This window comes from Monodon monoceros, unplaced genomic scaffold (assembly GCF_005190385.1).
Source record: "Monodon monoceros isolate NGI ecotype Baffin Bay Population unplaced genomic scaffold, NGI_Narwhal_1 Super_Scaffold_18, whole genome shotgun sequence".
Lineage (NCBI taxonomy): Eukaryota > Metazoa > Chordata > Mammalia > Artiodactyla > Monodontidae > Monodon > Monodon monoceros.
Window position 1 is genome coordinate 72,940,001 of NW_021703774.1, and position 21,096 is coordinate 72,961,096.

Sequence of the window (21,096 nt, forward strand, 5' to 3'; positions counted from 1 at the left end):
TCTCTCCCCCTGTCTTTTCTTGCATATGAGAGGATACCATGTAAGTTCCACAGAAAGGCACACTTAGAAAACTCAACAAATTTTATAAAATTAAAAAGTTGATATTAAAGCTTGATATTACATAAATAAATGGTTGGAAGCAAGTTGTTCTGACAACAGACTACCCTCCTGATTGCGATTTCATAAAATCCAGCCAGAGCAAAGTTGGTATCTCAGGACCAGATTGTTTCCTAACCCCACGAGCCTCTTTCTGGCAACTTTCCAGCATTGTAGAGGCACAGCCTGGAGGATTTTGGATTTATATACACTTCTCTCCTTTCCAGTTTTTAAAAATTCTATTTCAGTTTCTTAAACTGGCATCTGAGCTATGGACACACAATGGATGCAAATTTAGTCAGGCAATCACACGTTTCTTTTCAGTGAAATTAACTCAGGATAGTGGGGAGTGCCTGCCTGCTCCTTTGGAAGTGGAATATATTTCTTTCTCTTCCCCAAAACTTGCGTCTAATCCCTCCTTCCAATTAGGTTTCTCCTCTAACAGGTACACATCATAAATCTAAGGCAGTTTCAGGTCACTTGATGGTACAACTATAATATTAAAGGCTCTGGGTGTGTCCATATTAGGAATATTATTTTAAAATCTTTTGATAGAAAGTCAGTTATTTAAAAAACAATCAATCTGCAACATCCAGCATTCTTTTACCTCTATGCTTCAAGCAATGATGTGAGCTGAGAAATTTGGTCCTTATTCTTTTGGTCCCTCAGAAGACTTGTTCCCTAAATTTGGCTTTGAATTTTCCAGTTGCATAGAGAGCCTTCCTGAGCCCAAACTCTGTACCCTGCTATAGTTTTCTTCTTTAGGACATTCTTAATTTTTATACAATGTTTGTCCTTTGTATTTTCTTTTAAAAAGAGGAAAAAGATAGACACAGCACAAGCTGTGGCCCTTGCACATTAAGTTGAAACAGTTTCCATGGAAACTCCAGTATGAGGCTCTGTGGTCCCTACTGCCCCAGTCACTTCTGTCTCTCTCTCCTCCATCTCCCCCTCTGTAACTACTACAGCATCTACCTCAGCCACCTCTTCAACCATGGTGAAATCAACTCCATTGGGCTGTTGTCGGGCCATGGCCTCTAGCTTGAGGCGGTACTGTTCTGCCTCCTGCTCTTTCTTTAGGAGCTGGTGTCGGTATTCCTGGGCTCTTCGATTAGCCTCCTGGAGTTGCTGCTGAAGTAGCTGTCTTTCAGTGCCTTCCTGTAAAAGTAAATTGCCACAGGTAAGAATTCCTGAGAGTAGACAAAAAAGAAGGGTATGGGCCTTGAAAGTTCTGGCTTTTGAATCTTTGCCTTCTCTTCTCTCCACCACTGCTAAAAACATTACCTTGCTTTCCTCCACACTGTCTGTCATCTCTTCTATCCTTGGTTTCTTAGTCAGTGGCAATTTCTCTGCTTCTTCTGCCTCTTCTTCAATGACAGTCTCCTCTGCAACCTGACCAGCAGGTACAGTTAAAACTATAAGCCAAAGGACACCAATTGGAAGTGATGAATACATAGTAAAACAAAGAGACTTTGCTTACTTTGAATCAGACAATAAACTAAAATATAGGGCTTCCCTGGTGGCACAGTGGTTAAGAATCCACCTGCCAATGCAGGGGACACAGGTTCAAGCCCTGGTCTGGGAACATCTCACATGCCGTGGAGCAACTAAGCCCATGCTCCACAACTACTGAGCCTGCACTCTAGAGCCTGTGAGCCACAACTACTGAAGCCCGTCCACCTAGAGCCCGTGCTCTGCCACAAGAGAAGCCACCGCAATGAGAAACCTGTGCACCGCAACGAAGAGTAACCCCTGCTCACCGCAACTAGAGAAAGCCCGCGCACAGCAATGAAGACCCAACGCAGCCAAAAAAAAAAAAAAATCATCTAAACTGAAATATATTCTCTGATATCTCACTGTTCATATCTCTTTGGATTTTAGAATCAACAGGCAAGGCATGGCTTTACAGAGAGAAACCAAAAAGATTAGAGGCACTAAGAAGACCTCAGAAAGGAAGGGTGAAGATTTGCAGGTTTGGAAGCCATGCAGTTAAGACCCAACTCTGAGGCTTTTATATAGAAATGTCTGACTGTAGATCAGAAGCTGTGACCACTTAGCTTACAATTCTGCAGAAATAACTTATCTAAAGTAGGTCTGATATCTTAAATAAGAATTTTGAGAAACCTTTCATGAAAGCAGTTTGCCATTAGCTGTGTCTAATTTAACTATTTCTCTTCTCATAGATAAGTGAGAAAAGGGTCAACACACATATGCACACAACACACATGATGCACTACACACCTATCCGAATGGCTAAAATTTAAAAAAAAATAGTGATAACACCAAATGCTGGCAAGAATGTGGGAAACTGGATTATTCATAAATTGCTGGTGGAAATGTAAAATGGTACAGTCACTGTAGAAAATAGTTTGGCAGTGTTTTACAAAAGTAAACATGCATTTACCATATGACCCGGAAATTTTACTTTTGGACATTAACCCCAGAAAATTGAAAACTTATGTTCCCATACAACCTGTACACGATTGATCATAACAGCTTTACTCAGATATAGCCAAAACCTGGAGACAGATTAAGTAGGTAAATTGTTAAACAAACTATGGTACATCTATACCATGGAATACTACTCAGCAATAAAAAGAAATGAACTATTGATACAAACATCAACTTGGATAGACCTTAAGGAAATTATGCTGAGAGAAAAAAGCCAATGTCAAAAGGCTATATACTGTATGATTCCATTTATATAACATTCTCGAAATGACAAAAATATAAAGATAGAGAACAGATGAATTAGTTAGTGGTTGCCAGTGGTTAGGAATGAGGTAGGAAGGGAAGTGGCTATAACACAAGGAATACAGAGTAGCAAAAGGAATCTTGGTGATGGAACTGTTTGTATCTCAACTTTGGTGGTGCTGATGCATTAAATTGCATAGAACACAAGCTCACAAATGAATGCATATAAAACTGGAAAAAATCTCAATAAGGTTGGTGGATTGTACCAATGTCAATTTCCTGTCTGTAATATTGTACTAGAGTTATAAAAAATGTTACCATTGGGGGAAACTGGGTGATAGGTATATGGGATCTTTCTGTATTATTTCTTACAACTATACATGAATGAATATATGATTATCTCAAAATAAAAAGTTAAAATTATACTTAGGTTTTAGGATGCATTGTGATTTTTGTTTAAAGCAGATTTACCTAGTTATTTGGTTTGGTTGATTTTAACATTAGCTTGTATTCCTTGAACACTCATCAACTGATAGCAGTAGAAAGCAGCTTGGATATCTGCTAAGTGGAAATGGAAATTCTGTCTGGGACTAAAAATTTCTTACAATTAATTCACAAAATTTCAGCTCTCCTTCTTTGGGCCTGGTTAAATGCATCTGTAAAAAGTAGTGTAGTGGACTTCCCAGGTGGCGCAGTGGTTAAGAATCCGCCTGTCAAGGCAGGGGACACGGGTCTCAGCCCTGGTCAGGAACGATCCCAAATGCTGCGGAGCAACTAAGCCGGTGCACCACAACTACTGAGCCTGCACTCTAGAGCCCATGAGCTACAACTATTGAGCCCGTGCACCTAGAGCCCGTGCTCCGGGCTCAATGAGAAACCCTGCACACTGCAACAAAAAGTAGCCCCCGATAGGGCTTCCCTGGTGGTGCAGTGGTTGAGAGTCCACCTGCCGATGCAGGGGACACGGGTTCGTGCCCCGATCCGGGAAGATCCCACATGCCGCGGAGCGGCTAGGCCCGCGAGCCGTGGCCGCTAAGCCTGCGCGTCTGGAGCCTGTGCTCCACAACAGGAGAGGCCACAACAGTGAAAGGCCCGCATACCGCAAAAAAAAAAAAAAAGTAGCCCCCGCTAGCCGCAACTAGAGAAAGCCCTCATGCAGCAACAAAGACCCAACGCAGCCCAAAAAAAATAAACAAGTAATTTAAAAAAAAAAAATTTTTTTTAAAGTAGTGTAGTTTATCTAGGCAAAACCTCAAATTTTATTTTTTTCCTTAAAACAACTTCGTTCTCATTTATTTAACTCCATTACAAGCAGAGGCTCTCACTTACTCAATGAGCCCCCCAAAACTTTAAATGATAATCATGTCCACAAAAATATCAGTGGTATATTTTCAAATAAGCTCCAAGAACTTATGATACCAAAGCCCAAATTATAAAGGTTTAATTTCTACTGTTTCTTCCCATACTGCAAAGATCCATCAATTCAAATAATTTGAAAATTATAAGATCCCCATAATTATTTAGGCCAGATCAAAATTTTGATGACACAAAAGGTAATTATACCAACCCTCCTTCTTCAACCTTCAGTATTTCTGAGAAATGAAGTTGTAACGATTAGTTTCTTTCTTTTTTCAAAAAAAATTTATTTATGTATTTTTAAAATATGTAATACATTCACATGGTTCAAAGCTATAAAAGCATATACATTGAAAAGCTTCCTATCCATCCCTAGCTACCCAGGTGCCCTGCTACAAGGGAACCAATGTTATCAATGTTATTTCTGAATGTTCTTCCAGAGATAGTCTAAGTCTATGGACATATTAGCAAATATACATATATCTCCCTTTTTAAAAAATACAAATGTAGCATACTCTACACACCCCTGCATCTTGCTCTTGTCACTTAATATATTTTGGAGATCAGACCATACTTGTATACAAGAATCTTCCTCATTGTTTTTTTATAGCTGCATAGTATTCCATTGCATGGGTGGTGTGTATCATAATTTATTTATCCAGTTCCTTAATGACTTCTACTTAGGTTCTTTGTAATCTCTGATGATTACAAATAATGCTGTAATGAATAATTTAGTATATATGTCATTTCTGTGTGTGTGAATATAAATTCATAGAAAAATAACTTTTTAGCCAAAAGGTATATGCATCTTCAATACTGATACATATTGACAATTTGCTCTTCAGAGGATGCAGTAATTTACACTCTCACCAGTGATTTATAAGATTGCCTGTTTCCCCATACCCTTGACAATATAGTGCTTTAATGGTATCTTGCTGCAGTATTTATTTATATTTCTCTTGCATGAAAGAAGTAGGTTGAACGTATTTTCCTATTTTTTTCCTATTTTCCTATTTTCTTTTCTGTGAACTACTAGTTGACATTATTTGCTCTTTTTTCTACCAGATTATTGGTTTTACTCACAGATTTTATATATATGAGGAGAAATAGCCTTTGCCAGCCTGGCTTCTGTTTCTTTTCCTTTTTCAGAGCTTCTTTGTCCCATCTGGCATCTGGCTTTCTCCCATTCCCACTACTTGCCCTAATGCATTTTTTTGGTTTTTTTTTTTGCCATACCACGTGGCCTGTGGGATCTTAGTTCCCCAACCAGGGATCGAACCCACGCCCCCTGCACTGGAAGTGCTGAGTCTTAACCACTGGACCGCCAGGGAAGTCCCCCTAATGCCTCATTTTTAGAGGTGTGTTGAGTGTCTAAAGTATCTTTTAATAAACAATTGTCTAAATGGGATAACTCACCTTGCTGTCCATCTTGCATAGTTACAATAAATGGCTGGCCAATGCCTCCAGTAGGGATTGCAGTTTGGATATTACCCAGAGGGACTCCATCAGTCACTATGGTGATGACCCTCTGGCCTCCACTCCCCACCACTTGCTGGATTGATGAGTCAACAGAATTTCCTTCTATGATTTCCTCTGAATTAGCTACAGATGACAAAAGGAAACATAACATTTCAGCTTTAAAAAAAATAGAAGTACAGTAATTTCAGCCCCCTTAAAACTGATAATATCAGGGATAGAAAAACTTGAAAAAAAAAGTTAGATTCAACACAGTTCACAAAAGCAAGCTCCTGTAAACAATGCTAAGTCAGAGGCGAAAAGAAAACAGGGAGGGCTTCCCTGGTGGCGTAGTGGTTAAGAATCTGCCTGCTAATGCAGGGGAGATGGATTCAAGCCTGGGAAGATCCCACATGCTGTGGAGCAACTAAGCCTGTGCACCACAACTACTGAGCCTGTGTGCCACAACTACTGAAGCCTGCGAGCCTAGAGCCCGTAGTCTGCAACAAGAAGCCACCGCAATGAGAAGCCCGTGCACCGCAATGAAAAGTAGCCCCCGCTCACCACAACTAGAGAAAGCCCACACACAGCAATGATAGACCCAACACAGCCGAAAATAAAATAAATAAAAGTAAATTAAAAAAAATTTTTTAAAAAGAAAGAAAACAGGGAATGCATTAGAACAGCACTTTCTAAAATGTCTTCAGAGACTTCCCTGGTGGTTCAGTGGTTAAGAATCCACCTGCCAATGCAGGGAACACGGGTTCGAGCCCTGGTCCAGGAGGATCCCACATGCCACGGAGCAACTAAGCCTGTGTGCCACAACTACTGAGCCCACGTGCCACAACTACTGAAGCCCGCACGCCTAGAGCCCGTGCTCCGCAGCAAGAGAGGCCACCGCAGTAAGAAGCCCGTGCACCCCAACGAAGAGCAGCCCCTGCTCGCTGCAACTAGAGAAAGCCCGCGTGCAGCAACGAAGACCCAACGCAGCCAAAAATAAAAATAAATAAATAAAATGTCTTCATTGACATGTTAGCTTTCACTAAAGATAGGTTCTATGTACAAATACATTTTCAAAATGCTCGTTTAAATATGCTTAAATTTTTGTGTTTATTTTGTAGGAAGTATCAGAGACCCTAATAGACTAATGCGCATTGTGACTCTCTAATATAAAATAAGATACGCTGAGTTTCCCAAACATATTTGATCTCAGAACTCCTTTTTCAGAAAGCATCTTGAAAGTCTAAACAACTTTAGAGAGCTTAGAAAAATAACTATAGAGATCTATTTCTATAAGAAATAAAGGCATTTAATAGTGAATTAACAAAATAAAATGTCAAGAAGTCAAAACATTGAAGAAGTCTCATAGACAAAAATAGTAGATGGCTTCTCTCATCTGACAGATCAACAATAACATTAACAGCAATGATACTATGTGCCAGGTACCTTTCTAAGAGCTTTACATGTATCATGTTGAATAAAGATTTTCAGTTTGGTTAGTCAGTATCCCCAATAACTATTAGGGGAAACAGCTCCTAACACTATGAAATTTCTATATCTAAAGAGTCACAAGTAGAACTTTGCAATAAGTGGGGTAGGGACTATCCATATGAGACACATTCAGGCAGTTCAGTGGAAATAGAGCATCCACACCTCTTAGAAACAAAGAACAGTTAAATGTTATAGCTGAAAGGACCCTGATAGGTAATCTAATCCAGACTGAGACCTGGAGAAGTTAAATGATTTATCCAACATCAAAGAACGAATCAAAAGAATAACAAGCACAAGTTTAATACATTGTTTTTTCCTCTGCCATGCTGTTCACTCATACACATCTGAGTAGAGATCTTTATGATTGTTGTCAGTTGGAAAAATAGGACTGGAGGAATGTTCTCAGCATCCAAGTGTCAACGGCAGAAAGAAATCAACAATCTGCTTTCATTTATGATGGAGCAGACTGCCAGAGGTTTCCAGAAAGATTCCTAAATGATTATTTAGCCCTACCTATGACTATTTGTCCCCTACCTATATGAAGCCTTAAGCCTTTTCCCTGTGGGTCACTAGCTCGGGCTAAGTGACCTGAAACCTTTCTGTTTTAAAATAAGAAGGGCACTACACAGAATGTATCTTCACAAATCCACTGGAAATGCCAAAATAACATCTCCAGTGAAAATAGAAGCAAGCCAACCTGAGGTACAAAGAATATAACAATGAGCCAGGTAGCAGTCCCATGTATTTTAATGTTTTAATACAAAATATTTAGGCTGCTATTTTGAATCATTCTATGATAGCATCAGACAAAGCATAACATAGAGTATTTCCAAAACTCTGCTAATATAAGACTAAACATTTCAATATGATGCAACTGGAGTCAGGATAAACAAACCTGAAGCCGCAAAACTACAAAGGAATAACTTAGTCATTCTCTGATATTATTCGGCTGACTGATTATATCACTTAGCGATTTTTCTTTCTGATGCTCAATGACTCTACATCTCTTTATCCTAGCTGTCTCTAACCATAATTCTTTAACATTTCATGCAAATTAAATCTGCTGGAGATTCAAAAGCAAAAGAAGAAATGGTGATTCACCCAGCAGATATCCCTTACCTACCTGTGGCTCTGTGTGAGTTGCAGAGGGGGGCTGATGCCTCAGCAAGAGCTGCAAGGGTGGCCAGCACTGAGGTGGTAGAATTTGAGAAGTGTACTGTTGAGGAGGCATGGGGGTCACCTATTTCGGTAAAAAAGGCAAATGAGGTCCAGCAGAGAGAGTAAATTGAGATGAACTAAAAATGGCTTATTAAGTCAAAACCTCAGCTTTTCACTCTAATGTGCTTAATCTTGCTCTCTAATACAAACTTACAAAAACCAATTATCATGGTGTTAAAACTCTTAAGGTTTCAAGCCTTCTCTTTAAAGTGGATTAAGGTAATATGCTTGGTATAGGGCCACACTACATTCCCTTCATTTGATCATTCCCTTGGCATTGCCAATGCTGAGCATCAGTAGCTAACAGACCAAGAGTGCCACCCACTCGCTAGGCTGGCTATGCAGAGCTCTCCTTGGCACCAGGCAGTAAGGGTACAAAGCATGCCTCACCCCAAACTAAGCAGTGTTGAGGGAATCGGCCCCTCCTGGGCTTTATTCAACCATGCTACTTCTATTCATCAGCTAGAGAGGTGAGAAGACTAGGATTGACCTCAAGTGCAAGGACATTAAAAACCTGAAGTTTCACATATTGAATGTCAAAGGCTAAACAATTACCTACTTTACCTACTTTAGTTAAGTCATGATGTGCTTTTCAAAAACAATTTGTTCATAATCTTTTTCTCTTGTATCTGTGTGATATCCTTACAGCTAAGTTCCAAGAGGGAACTGTATTAGATCTGGCAATAGGCACTCCTAACTTTATGAACTGAAAGTATTACTCAACAGTTTTGCATAAATCAAACTTTTATAACATGAATTTCATTTCCCTCTTTCACTATAATTTCAGAGATACTTATTGTACCAGTTGTGAATTAATTGCTTCTTGGCTGCAAATCCACCCTTCTTTGCCGTATCTTGTGATACTGAAGCTGGACCCCATAAATATTTCTTGTCATCTGGCATGAGATTAAGTTTTGTCATACAGAAGTAGTGGCTGCTCCCCTTACTGGCTATTCCTGAGTTCTCCTCTCCTCATAGTAGTTACTCCATTGTTACTAAAAAGTGTTTATAAATTAAGTTTATAAGCTTATAAATTATATACTTATAATATATATATTTTATTATATATGTATAATAAAATAGATATATTTATTTTATATGTACAATAAAATTACGTATAATAAAACTACACCATATGTAGCTTTGTCACCTGACTGAAATGTGACTGATACACTTCTTTTCTTTTTTCTTTTTTGCGGTATGCAGGCCTCTCACTGTTGCGGCCTCTCCTGTTGCGGAGCACAGACTCCAGACACACAGGCTCAGTGGCCATGGCTCACGGGCCCAGCCGCTCTGCGGCATGTGGGATCTTCCCGGACCGGGACACGAACCCATGTCCCCTGCATCGGCAGACTCTCAACCACTGCGCCACCAGGGAAGCCCTATTTTCTTTTTAAATGCACTCTTTTTTTTTCTTAATTTCATTTATTTTATTTTTGGCTGCATTGGGTCTTCATTGCTGCACGCGGGCTTTCTCTAGTTGTGGCAAATGGGGGTTACACTTTGTTGCGGTGCACAGGCTTCTCATTGTGGTGGCTTCTCTTGATGCGGAGCATGGGCTCTAGGTGTGCAGGCTTCAGTAGTTGTGACACGCGGGCTCAGTAGTTGTGGCTCGAGGCCTCTAGAGCGCAGGCTCAGTAGTTGTGGCTCATGGGCTTAGGTGTTCGGCGGCATGTGGGATCTTCCTGGATCAGGGTTTGAACCCATGTCCCCTGCATTGGCAGGCGGATACCTAACCACTGCGCCACCAGGGAAGCCCTAAATGTACTCTTAAGTTCTCCTACTACTATGCTTAAAAAAAGTCAATTATCTATAAAGTACTTAAAAAAACCTTAAAGTCCTTTTCTGATATGATTAATCTAGTTAGTTTAACTGGTTTATAAATTTAAATTTCAGAAGATTTTTCCATAAAAAGGTGGATTACTTGTATAATACACATAGCTGCAAACTATCTTAATCAAAGCTTTTGGGTGATGACTGTGGGAGTGAAGATAAGGGCAGAGATAGTAATAATATCCTTATTTTAATTTCTCATGAAATACTCAGGGAACCATATGGTCTGAGTAGAACACAGTGCTTGACCTCTAGAAAGGAGCCTGTGTCTATCTAATGACTTCAGTAAGAGCAAGATTCAGCTATAGCCTATACCCTAATTTTCCTGCTTAGTTCATGTTTTTCTTATCACTCAGACTATCGTACCAAGTGCTGACATAAAACTCACAGATGAAACAAACAAGGAATAAGCAATTTTTAGATATATGCCTCATGGAGGTTGGAATATATGTGACAGTAAGTCACTAACAATAAAAAAAAGAGGCTGTTATTATTTTACCACAGTTAAAACACACACATACACACACATACACACACACAAGCAAGGCTGTTACAATTAAAGTTCTAGGACAAACATCAGGTAGGCCACCAAGCTAAAGGAGAATACCTGGGTAGAACTGCTTCATGAGAAAGGCATTATATACTTCTTAGCATAAAATGATTCCAACCTAAGGGTGCTCTCCCTTTGATTCAAACATAATGACTCACCCAACTTCCCCTCAATAGCAAAATGAAGAACATATGTGACAAATTAGGTTTAGTATTCTGACATATACAGTTGAAACTGAAGAGATGATGCAAATTACCTCTTTAGACTTATCCCAGGGAGTTCTAGGAAAATAAAGTACTTTATTGTTAAATAATGTTAATTCCTTCATTCTCTTTAATATAAGACCCCACATCAAATAAAGTGAAATGTGCATGGTTGCTGTTGTTTTTGGAAGGGAAATGGCATTGTTAGTGACAACTTTTTACCTATTCAGAATGTGGCTTATATAAATAAATAAGCTCTTCAGACCAGGATTTAGGGTAGTGTGCTATGGTTGGCTAGGCAACCTCAGAAAACTAGATCCAGAAAAATTAAGTAACTTGCCCAGGGTCATGCAGCTAGTAAATGTCAGAGCCCAGATTAGAACCTAATTATTAGATTCCAAAGCCTGTACCCTTTATGAACCAATATAAGGCAATTTATATTTGACTTTGGAGTGCATCTTATGATTCTACAGAAACAGGAAATTCATCTTCATAACTTTGTTTTGCTCTGATTAATGTTTAAATTAGTCTGCCTTCCCAAATCACTGCAGTTTGATGGTGGCACTGATGACTGATATCTTTAAGTCACAAATGGAAAATTGAAAGCAAACTTTATAATCTGGATTTTGGTATCAAAAATATCCACCAAGGACCTTCCTGGCAGTCCAGTGGTTAAGACTCCGGGCTTCCAATGCAGGAGGCATGGGTTCAATCCCTGGTCGGGGAACTAAGATCCCACATGGTGTGGGGCGTAAAAAAAAAAAAAAAAAAAAAAAAAAAAAAATCCACCAAAATGATAATCCTATGATACTTTCAGTTAATTCTTTTTTTTTTTTAAGGTCTTTTCAGTTAATTCTTAAAAATATTACTGGATGATGGGAAACAAGAGGCCTACCCCACCATTCAGGAAAAGAAAATCCTTTAACCCAGTTCAATAACACAACCTGAATTTGTCTTATAACTTTTCCCTTTCTTTTATCTGCACTGATTAAGCATCAGATAGGCCAATTCCCTAAAGGGGAATAGCTAGGTAGAACTGCTTCAAGAGTAAGATGACACTGGAGAGATCAGTTCTAATTATGTGACGGTTTAGCAATTTCAATTTGCCGTTGTCAACATACAGAAGAGAGAAAGAAGAGTAGGTTTGCCAAAAGCAACACGACAAGCATGATATAGGTCCATGGGAATCAAGACTAAGAATCTCTATCCTGAATGTCTTCAACTTTGCTTATCATTCCAGATAAGAATCTGCAGAATTTCAGTAGTTAGACTAAAGACTTAACTCTAGCTCTTTTTATTCAATACGTGTCTGTGAACATATAACTTTATTGGCTTCTAAAAACTTTTGGATTAAAAAAGCACTTGTTCTAATCAGTGAGGCCTGAACCACAACAAATCCAAATGGCTGTGAATATTCTGATTAACAGTGATTTTAAACAACAGTTGATAGTTTATAAAATGAAGGTCACTACTGCCCCCTTGTGGGCATGATGGACTCAACCTTCACTGAGAAGTTATATTTCCACTTAACATTAGCTATTATTGAAGCCCTGCTATAAAATGGGTACTGAAATACAAAATCTAAGTCTCACAACAACATCATAAAGTAGATTATTATATCCCAATTTTATATATGAGTACAGAAGGCTTAGAGAAGTAATTTTTCCAAGGTCAAGCATCTTAGCCAAGTAATAAATCAGTATTTGAATGCAAAATTCTATGTATAGTGTGTTCTTTCTATTTTACAATGCCTCTCAATAATAATACCTCATTCAAGATCTTCCTTTGATATTTTACAAACTTAACTATGAATACAGTTGTGTATTTTTAAATGAAAGTAGAAACAGAAAAAGAAACCAAGAGTCAGTAGGAAAATTTATTTAAATGAGGACACAAGTTCCTTCATTGTAAAACAAGTATTTGTAAGATGTTGAAGATAAACTCAATTTGCTCCTTTTTATTTTTATTTAAAAAAACTTTTTATTAGAGTATAGCTGATTTATAATGTTGTTTTAGTTTCTGCTGTACAGCAAAGTGGATTTGCTCCTTTTTAGACAGATATTTTTGTTAAAAACATACAAGTCTCAAAAGATCAACACCAAGTGCTTTTCTTTGCTATTCTGTTGTTATATATGTTCTCAAGAACAAATCAAGACTCTTACACTTTAGTCAAATAATCACATGTACCTCTTATATATCAGCATTCCAACAACCATTTATGTTTATTCTGCTTTGTTACTGCCTTAGACTATAAATATTTAACTATTTTCCTTAGCAGTACCATATTAAAGCACCCGTATATTTTCATTTAGGGGTCAGACATAACCCTTCAACAGATTAATCTATAGAATATTTTACTTTTAACACAGTAAACACTTATGTACAATCCCAATGTATGATTTTCCCTTCCCTTAGAAAGAATAAGTGCATTAGTTTTTTTTTTAGATGTACGTGGGCCTCTCACTGTTGTGGCCTCTCCCGTTGCGGAGCACAGGCTCCGGACGCGCAGGCTCAGCGGCCACGGCTCATGGGCCCAGCCGCTCCGCGGCACGTGGGATCCTCCCGGACCGGGGCACGAACCCGCGTCCCCTGCATCGGCAGGCGGACTCTCAACCACCGTGCCACCAGGGAAGCCCAGTGCATTAGCTTTTAAATCTATTATAAATCTTCCATTTGAGGAACGTTTTAATAAAGGAGTGGGTATCAGACAGGGTACCTATTCATCTCGTAAGAAAACCAGTAATTCTGTTCATTTTAAGTCTAAGATAAAGGTCACATTATCAGAACATTACCTGAGGTTGTTTTGGTGCTGGCTGAAGAAACAAGGCTTGCGAGGCTGACAACTTCTCCTGACGTGAAGATGAATGGGGTACCCATAGTCACAGGGTTGGCTCTCTCAGGATTAGCATTCACCTGATTCTGCATTGCTTCCTATAAAACAATGCAAGATATTTCAAAGTCAGAACACTTACTAACCAGCCTTAGTTATACAGTTACTGAACAGCCCCCCTACAATGCTCTGTCAAGCAGAACTATTTCCGGAGCACAATGTCCCAGGGACCTCACAGTTCTCATTAAGACGACTGTTTTTTCTCAAACCAGGGCAACAGAGACATTAGATTGCTTTCCCAAGCTTATCTCTACTTTAGAAAAAAAAAAAAGGCGTTATTATTTGCAAAAACTTCTAGACAATTCACTTAACCTCTCTGGATATTGGTTTTTAATTTGAAAAATAAAGGGGGTGGCCTAAAAAGTAATTTCCAGCACTAATATTCTATGATCAATTATGTACAAGACAATGTGTTAGCTGGAGATCCCTGCAGAGAATCTACAGAGAACAATAGTCTCCAGAGTTTTGTCCAACTACTTATTCCATTCTGCCATTGAAGAAATCCCTAAGAGAATATATAACAAGCAAATAAATGAGTGCCGGATTTTAAAGTCTAGTTCCATATGCTGCACTTCTGCTTCTAGAGATATCTGCACAATTTCGGTATAAAGATGCTTATCTTTATTTTATTTTTTTACTTTCATAAGCAGTTTTCTACAAACATGATCACTACTAAAAAAAAGTCAAATTATAAAAGGGCTCTAAACAAGGAATTGAAAGTTGAAGAGAATAACCAGTCTATAGGGAACCATATGTCAGAAAAAACCAACCAACCACTGATAATACAGTAGAAATGGTTATTTTTTTTACATATAATTATCCCCTTGCTAAGAGCTTCAATTGAAACAGATTATCCATTCTCTGATTACTGTAAAATTCCTTCTTTACCCTCCATTATCACTTCCTTAATTCAAGCCTTCATTGGCTCTTGCCTGGCCTAATGAAGGTCTTCAGCATTAAGTGTCTTCTCTCTCAAGTCTGTACCACACTCCAAACAATCATTGTTTTAAAAAATCTTATCGTATCAATTCTCTACTTAAAAGCTTCTATTGGATCCCCCTTGCCCACAAAATAGTCCATACTCTTTTTTTTTTTGCGGTACGCTGGCCTCTCACTGTTGTGGCCTCTCCTGTTGCGGTCCAGACATGCAGGCTCAGCGGCCATGGCTCACAGGCCCAACTGCTCCGCGGCACGTGGGATCTTCCCGGACTGGGACACGAACCCGCGTCCCCTACATCGGCAGGCAGACTCTCAACCACTGCGCCACCAGGGAAGCCCAATAGTCCATACTCTTTTGCATGCCATCTAACAACCCTATGTTCAGAACTCAGCCTCTCAAGCCTTAGCTCCTGCCACTCCCAAACTCTGCTTCTCTTGCCCAATCTCTGGTCACAGAACTACCTACTCTTTCCTGAATATTCCATGTCCTTTCCCACCTCTGTCTTTGATTTGCTTTTTCTAGCCTAGAATATCATCTTCTCACACCTCTGCCTACTACTCCTTCAAAACTCAGTTCAGAGCCTACATATACTTTAATCCTTGCCTTAAGCATTATCAATACTCCCTCCTGTAATACTTACTAGGTATCTGTTTACCACCATAGTACTGTAATGCTTTATATCTTGTCTTTATCTTCATCATACTGTAAACACTCCAAGGACAGGGCTATGTCCTACTAATCTTTGTATCTCTCATCCTGTTATTTCCTGATATATCAGTGCTGGCTTAGGAAATCAATGGATGATATCATCACAGCTGATTTTTAATTCTGAGATGGCTTCCTTATGACTCTATATGCTTTAGAGCTATGTACTATCTCACAAGAGCTGATGTATATTCATAAAACGTAAAGAGGTTTTTAATATTATCCCAAGTCAAGTTTAATTAGAAAGGGAAATTTTCATGGAGAAAAAACATTCTAAAGCCAAATAAAAACTTATTTTTGTACTGGCCACAACATTGTTCTTCAATCACCATGAATAATTCAGGGCTTTATAGAATATTATTATTTTTTTAAAGATACTAATGACACTGAGTCACAAGATTGAGACATAATGGAAGTATTACTTTGATAAGATAGAGAAAATTCAGTTTTGATTCAGCTCCTACAAAAAATCCTTAACTTCAGCTGAAGTATACTGTGGTGTATAAAAAGAACAGGACCTGAAGGATGACCAGAATCTCAGCATTGTTTTTCTCCAGGGCTATGTCAAAGGCAGATTTATCAAACTTGCTGAAAGCATGGACATCAGCTCCATATTTGATAAGTAGCTCTACAACATCTCGATGGTGGTGCTCTGTGGCCCAGTGCAAAGCTGTCATCTTCAGCATGTCCTTGGCATTCACATCTGCACCATTCTGTCATAGAAAAGTAATTTTTTTCAAAGAGACACTGGTTACAGTAGCACAGGTACAATATCCCATCACCATATACAGAGGATTTCCATAGAGATTACACATATTCAAATTTAGAAATGTTTAAGAAATATCAAAGGGAAAAACATGTCTCCTGAATTCAAATTCTCCTGAATGCTGATAGACACAATGCCTTAAATGAGAGGACCTTTTAAGGACATAGTTGGAAATTATAACAGATGGGAGAGGAAGGGGAAAAGAACAGATTTTTGTTGCATTTATTAACAGAGAGCTGAGTGCCTGAAAAAATAGGCATAAGATCAGAGAACACCTGCAGAAGAAAAATGAAGATCAATAAAGTCTGTTTAGACTTTAAAAACTTAGAAATAAAATCCTCATAGCCATGATGACTCTTGAAAGAGATGCAATTCAATGCTATAAACTGTCCTAAACTTAATCTTTCCCAACCTAGTTTCCTACCACCTGTTGAAGTAAAAAAACAGGGAGGTATTTGTCTTTTTTACAATATAGACCCCCTCACTCTTCTTGCTTTACCCTAACAAGTAGTTCCACGATGTGTGCATGTCCATCAGCTGCAGCCATGTGCAAGGGGGTCCTGTCCACTTTGGTCCGGGCATCCCTGCTAACGCCTGCTCGAAGGAGCACTTCTGCTGTGGAATAATGACCATACTGGGCTGCAAGGTGGAGGGGTGATGTTCCAAGCTGTGGGAAAATAATACTCATTTAATATCAACTGTGTGCAGAGTCCTAAATCATTACTGGAGGGATACAAATGAACAACAGGTGACGCCTAGGTTCCTGTCCTTGGAGAGAGAATCTGGCTGGACAGATAAGCTGAAGAAATTATTTCATTAAAATTAATACACTAATGGACAAATAAATATACAACCAATTAAAGAAGCGCTAAGTATAATGGATTTAAGTCAGGTAGACTTACCAGGTAAAATTCCATAAAGGGTATGATTTTAAATAGGGCTTAGAAGAAGGTTTAAAAAAAATGGATAGAAAAGAGCATTCTGAGTTAGGGATAAAGGGAAGGGATAGGCAAGTTCAAAACAATTCTAGGAAAAGGGCAGAGACTAGAAAGTTACATGTGAAATTTAGGGTACAAATTTAATTGGTTGAAATAGAAGTTTGTTACCACAGTAAAGCAAAGCAAAAATACTGATGAGATGAAGTGCCCCCCCACACCCCGCAGAAAAAAATAGCAATGGTGTGTCAATAGCAATAAGCAAGTCTGTATCATCTCAAAGTAAGTCTTGTTACTAATCACAGTTATCTATCAGCAACCATTTTGGCCAGAGATCTATTCCTTTTTCGTGTTATGCTCTCTATTTTAAAACCTACTTCGTTTATTCTTTGCTTTTCATATATTCACTCTCTTTACCTGATTGGATTTAATTCACATTGCTCTTTTCAGGCCTATTTATAGAAATGCTAATCTCATGGGTTTCCTTTCTTCCTTTTTGTGAAGTGCTAAGAAACTGCTGGCCTCTAAAGTTATGAATTAATCACCCCAGAACAGAGGACAGTGCTTATTGAATTGTTAAAATTAGGCAATGCTTACAAAATCTATGAATACTAAGCAAACCCATGTTATAACCGGGACCTGCTCTCCAAGTTGACTGTCTGAACTCATGAAATTACACCTTTCTCTTTAATGTTTTTTAACAGTGGTAAAGGAAACAAAATGGTTAGGCTATTCCTTATTAATGAGGACATTTTAGAGAAAAGGAAACAAGGAATTTCATTAGTTTAGAAATGCACTCAGTACACTGATTTTGTTTAATTTCTAGCTAATTACAGCCTATAACCCAAGTACACTCCAGGGAGAAGTAAACCTTTAGAAAATACTCTAAAAATTAAAACATTATAGGGCTTCCCTGGTGGTGCAGTGGTTAAAAATCCACCTGCCAATGCAGGGGAAACAGGTTCAATCCCTGGTCCGGGAAGATCCCACATGCCGTGGAGCAACTAAGTCCGTGGGCCACAACTACTAGAGCCCATGCAACTAGAGCCCATGCTCCGCAACAAGAGAAGCCACCGCAATGAGAAGCCTGCGTACCACAACAAAGAGTAGCCCCCGCTCTCTGCAACTAGAGAAAGACCGCGAGCAGCAACGAAGACCCAATGCAGCCAAAAATAAATAAATATTTTAAAAAAAAACATTATAGAAAATCACAAGTATATAGTATCTTACAATTACCACCCATATATCCGCAGGAGATTCCTTCAATTTGGAAACTAAAAGAAAAGGAAAACCACATATTCAGATAAGGCAAAGAAAATGAAATGCTTGTAAGGAGACTGAGGCAGAAAGAGAATGAAGAAAAATCAGTACAGACTGTTTAGCCTTTATGAAAAAGGTTGGTAACAGCACACGCTGGGAATAATTAAGAGAGCTTACCCAGTCTGTGGTGAATGGGGCACCATTTGCCATCAACGTTCTCACTTCATCATCTTGGCCTTTTCTTGCTGCTTCTAGCAACCTCTTCCCCAAGTCCACCAAAGACATCTTTATGCATAGGAACACAAATTTTTGGGAAGCTGTCACTCAAACACAAGGAAAGCTGCCTGTAAAATGTTTTTAGAAGACCTCTTGTATATATGTAAGATACTTCTCAAGCAGACTATCTGATAAGGCACTTCTTTTCTACTTCATCTAACACAAACAGTCAGATATTTGGGAAGTTTCTGGCCCTAAACCATAGTTCCCTCACCTTCAATCTCCAGAAAAATACTTTGGAAATATGTGAAACACATTACTGCCTTTCTAGCTTAAGGAATCAATAAAACAGCATTTCACCCCTTTGAAACAACCATGGGTAGAAATAGTACATTACAACAAAAAATGAATAGATAAACCAAGGATACTGAGACTCAGGTACATGGCAGACACTTTTTCAAAAATGAACAGAGACGTCACTGCACCTGTTGAAGGTGTCTCAGCAACACCTAGAGTTTTTTTTTAAACAAAGTCATCAGCTTGGCCAGATTACATACTTTGTTTAAAAGTATAGTTATGTCTAAAATCATTACAGTTTTTCACTTAATAATTTGGGCATTATTAAATCTTTGTGAAAGCTCATAGTAAAAAAAGCATCTGAGTAGGAAAGATTTTTTATTCCCTGTAAAAGGCATATAGCCAACTCTCAGTTATTTAGGGTAAAAGAAAAAACAAAACTGTTGCTAAACACATGAAATCAAAGGTAATAAATGGTGGAGATTAAGTCTGAAGAGCATGCAAAATGGTCATTTAAATGGGTGGTTACTGGGACTTCCCTGGTGGCACAATGGTTAAGAATCTGCCTGCCAATGCAGGGGACACTGGTTTGATCCCTGGTCCAGGAAGGTCCCACATGCCGCGGAGCAACTAAGCCCGTGTGCCACAACTACTGAGCCTGCGCTCTAGAGCCCATGAGCCACAACTACCGAAGCCCGTGCACCTAGAGCTCGTGCTCCGCAACAAGAGAAGCCACGGCAATGAGAAGCCCACCCACTGCAACGAAGAGTAGCCCCTGCTCGCTGCAAATAGAGAAAGCCCGTGGGCAGCAACGAAGACCCACTGCAGCGCCCCCCCCCAAATGATGGTTACTGTAAATTAGAAACTGGCCTGGGTATAAAGGATACCCAGGATAGTGAGAAGTTCCTATATTCAATGAATTCAATTCAATTCAATTCAATTCAATTCTGAATATTCAATATTCAGAATTGTCTGAATGGTATATAATCACCACTCACTACAAATCTTCCAACCAACGGGGAAACAGCTATTCTTGATAAATTTAATTTTTATTGTTTCCTTTCAACTTGTACTGCTTTGTCCATATTGTAAAAAGTAATTTCTCATTTTAAAAAATGAACAAAGAGAGTCTGCCATTTCAAGGAAGACAATCGGCAGTATTTACTGCCAATTATCAATTATAATTTCAGCTTCCATGCAAAAAACAGAATTTTGGGAATATCCACCTCCATGAGCTGATAGCTTACTATAAACTTTTCTCATAAAAGTAGTGGTGATACTAATGAATGTGATTTTTAAATATTGTATAAAATGCATCAACATTTGGAGGATGGGAATTATTTGGTGAACCAGTATTTTTCAAATGGCCAATGCATGTTACAAAATCGGTAAAAAGATTCATTCAAAGTGAAAGCAGATCAATGGGTTTTAAGGTAATCAAGTATAAAACATTCATTGACATGGTTTCAGATTCCTCATTGCAACTAACTTTTAAGAAATTGCCACTTGTTGTAACATCAAAGAAGAATATCCACAATTACCTGAACAAGCTATTAAAATACTCCTCCTTTCTCCAAGTACATATTGCAAAAGATTGAATGTAGAATAGATATGAAAATAAGAAATACATATGAAAATTATTAAGCCAGAAGTTAAAGAGATTTGCAAAAATATAAAACAATGCCATTCTTTTTTGTTTTTGGCCGTGCTTGTGGGATCTTAGTTCCCCCCGGCCAGGGATTGAACCCAGTCAGTGAAAGCACCAAGTCCTAACCACTGGACTGCCAGGTAATTCCCAAACAATGTCATTCTTCTCACGATTTCTTTAACTTGGAAGTTATTTACTTTCATAAAATTTTGTTATTTATGTTAACATGTAATGGATTTATTATTGTATTTTAATTAACATTTAACAATTAATTTCAAAACAGTAAATAGCAATAGATACAGCAGATTGGAGTCCTTAATAATTTTTAAGAATATTAAAACCTGAAAACCAAAAATTTTGAGAATCATCTAGCCACTATGTGATTTAGATTTATTTTATTTAATATTCCAATCTATATCATAGAATATTGTGCTCAAACATGGGTATCCAGGAGACCACTAGGGGAGATTGTTCAACATGAATATATAGTCTAGGCCCTGTGACTGGACTGGAGCAGAGGATGAATTTTAATAGTGTGAAACT

At 38.5% G+C, this 21,096-nt stretch overlaps 1 protein-coding gene across 4 annotated transcripts in view; it reads right to left on the bottom strand.

The window, feature by feature from the left end:
• Positions 1-21,096, bottom strand: part of GABPB2 (GA binding protein transcription factor subunit beta 2) — a 31,145-nt gene that overhangs the window by 6,820 nt on the left and 3,229 nt on the right. For 2 of the 4 annotated variants that reach the window (XM_029228058.1, XM_029228059.1), the window contains exons 2-9: positions 18,570-18,677; positions 16,697-16,864; positions 15,950-16,144; positions 13,689-13,827; positions 8,216-8,332; positions 5,563-5,748; positions 1,381-1,511; positions 1,072-1,254 (exon numbers count right to left, since the gene is read on the bottom strand). In XM_029228058.1, coding sequence (XP_029083891.1) covers positions 1,072-1,254; positions 1,381-1,511; positions 5,563-5,748; positions 8,216-8,332; positions 13,689-13,827; positions 15,950-16,144; positions 16,697-16,864; positions 18,570-18,677 — 1,227 coding nt within the window. Of the gene's footprint in view, positions 1-313; positions 1,255-1,380; positions 1,512-5,562; positions 5,749-8,215; positions 8,333-13,688; positions 13,828-15,949; positions 16,145-16,696; positions 16,865-18,569; positions 18,678-21,096 lie in introns of those variants that run through there. The other 2 variants (XM_029228057.1, XM_029228060.1) reach the window with 2 other exon arrangements.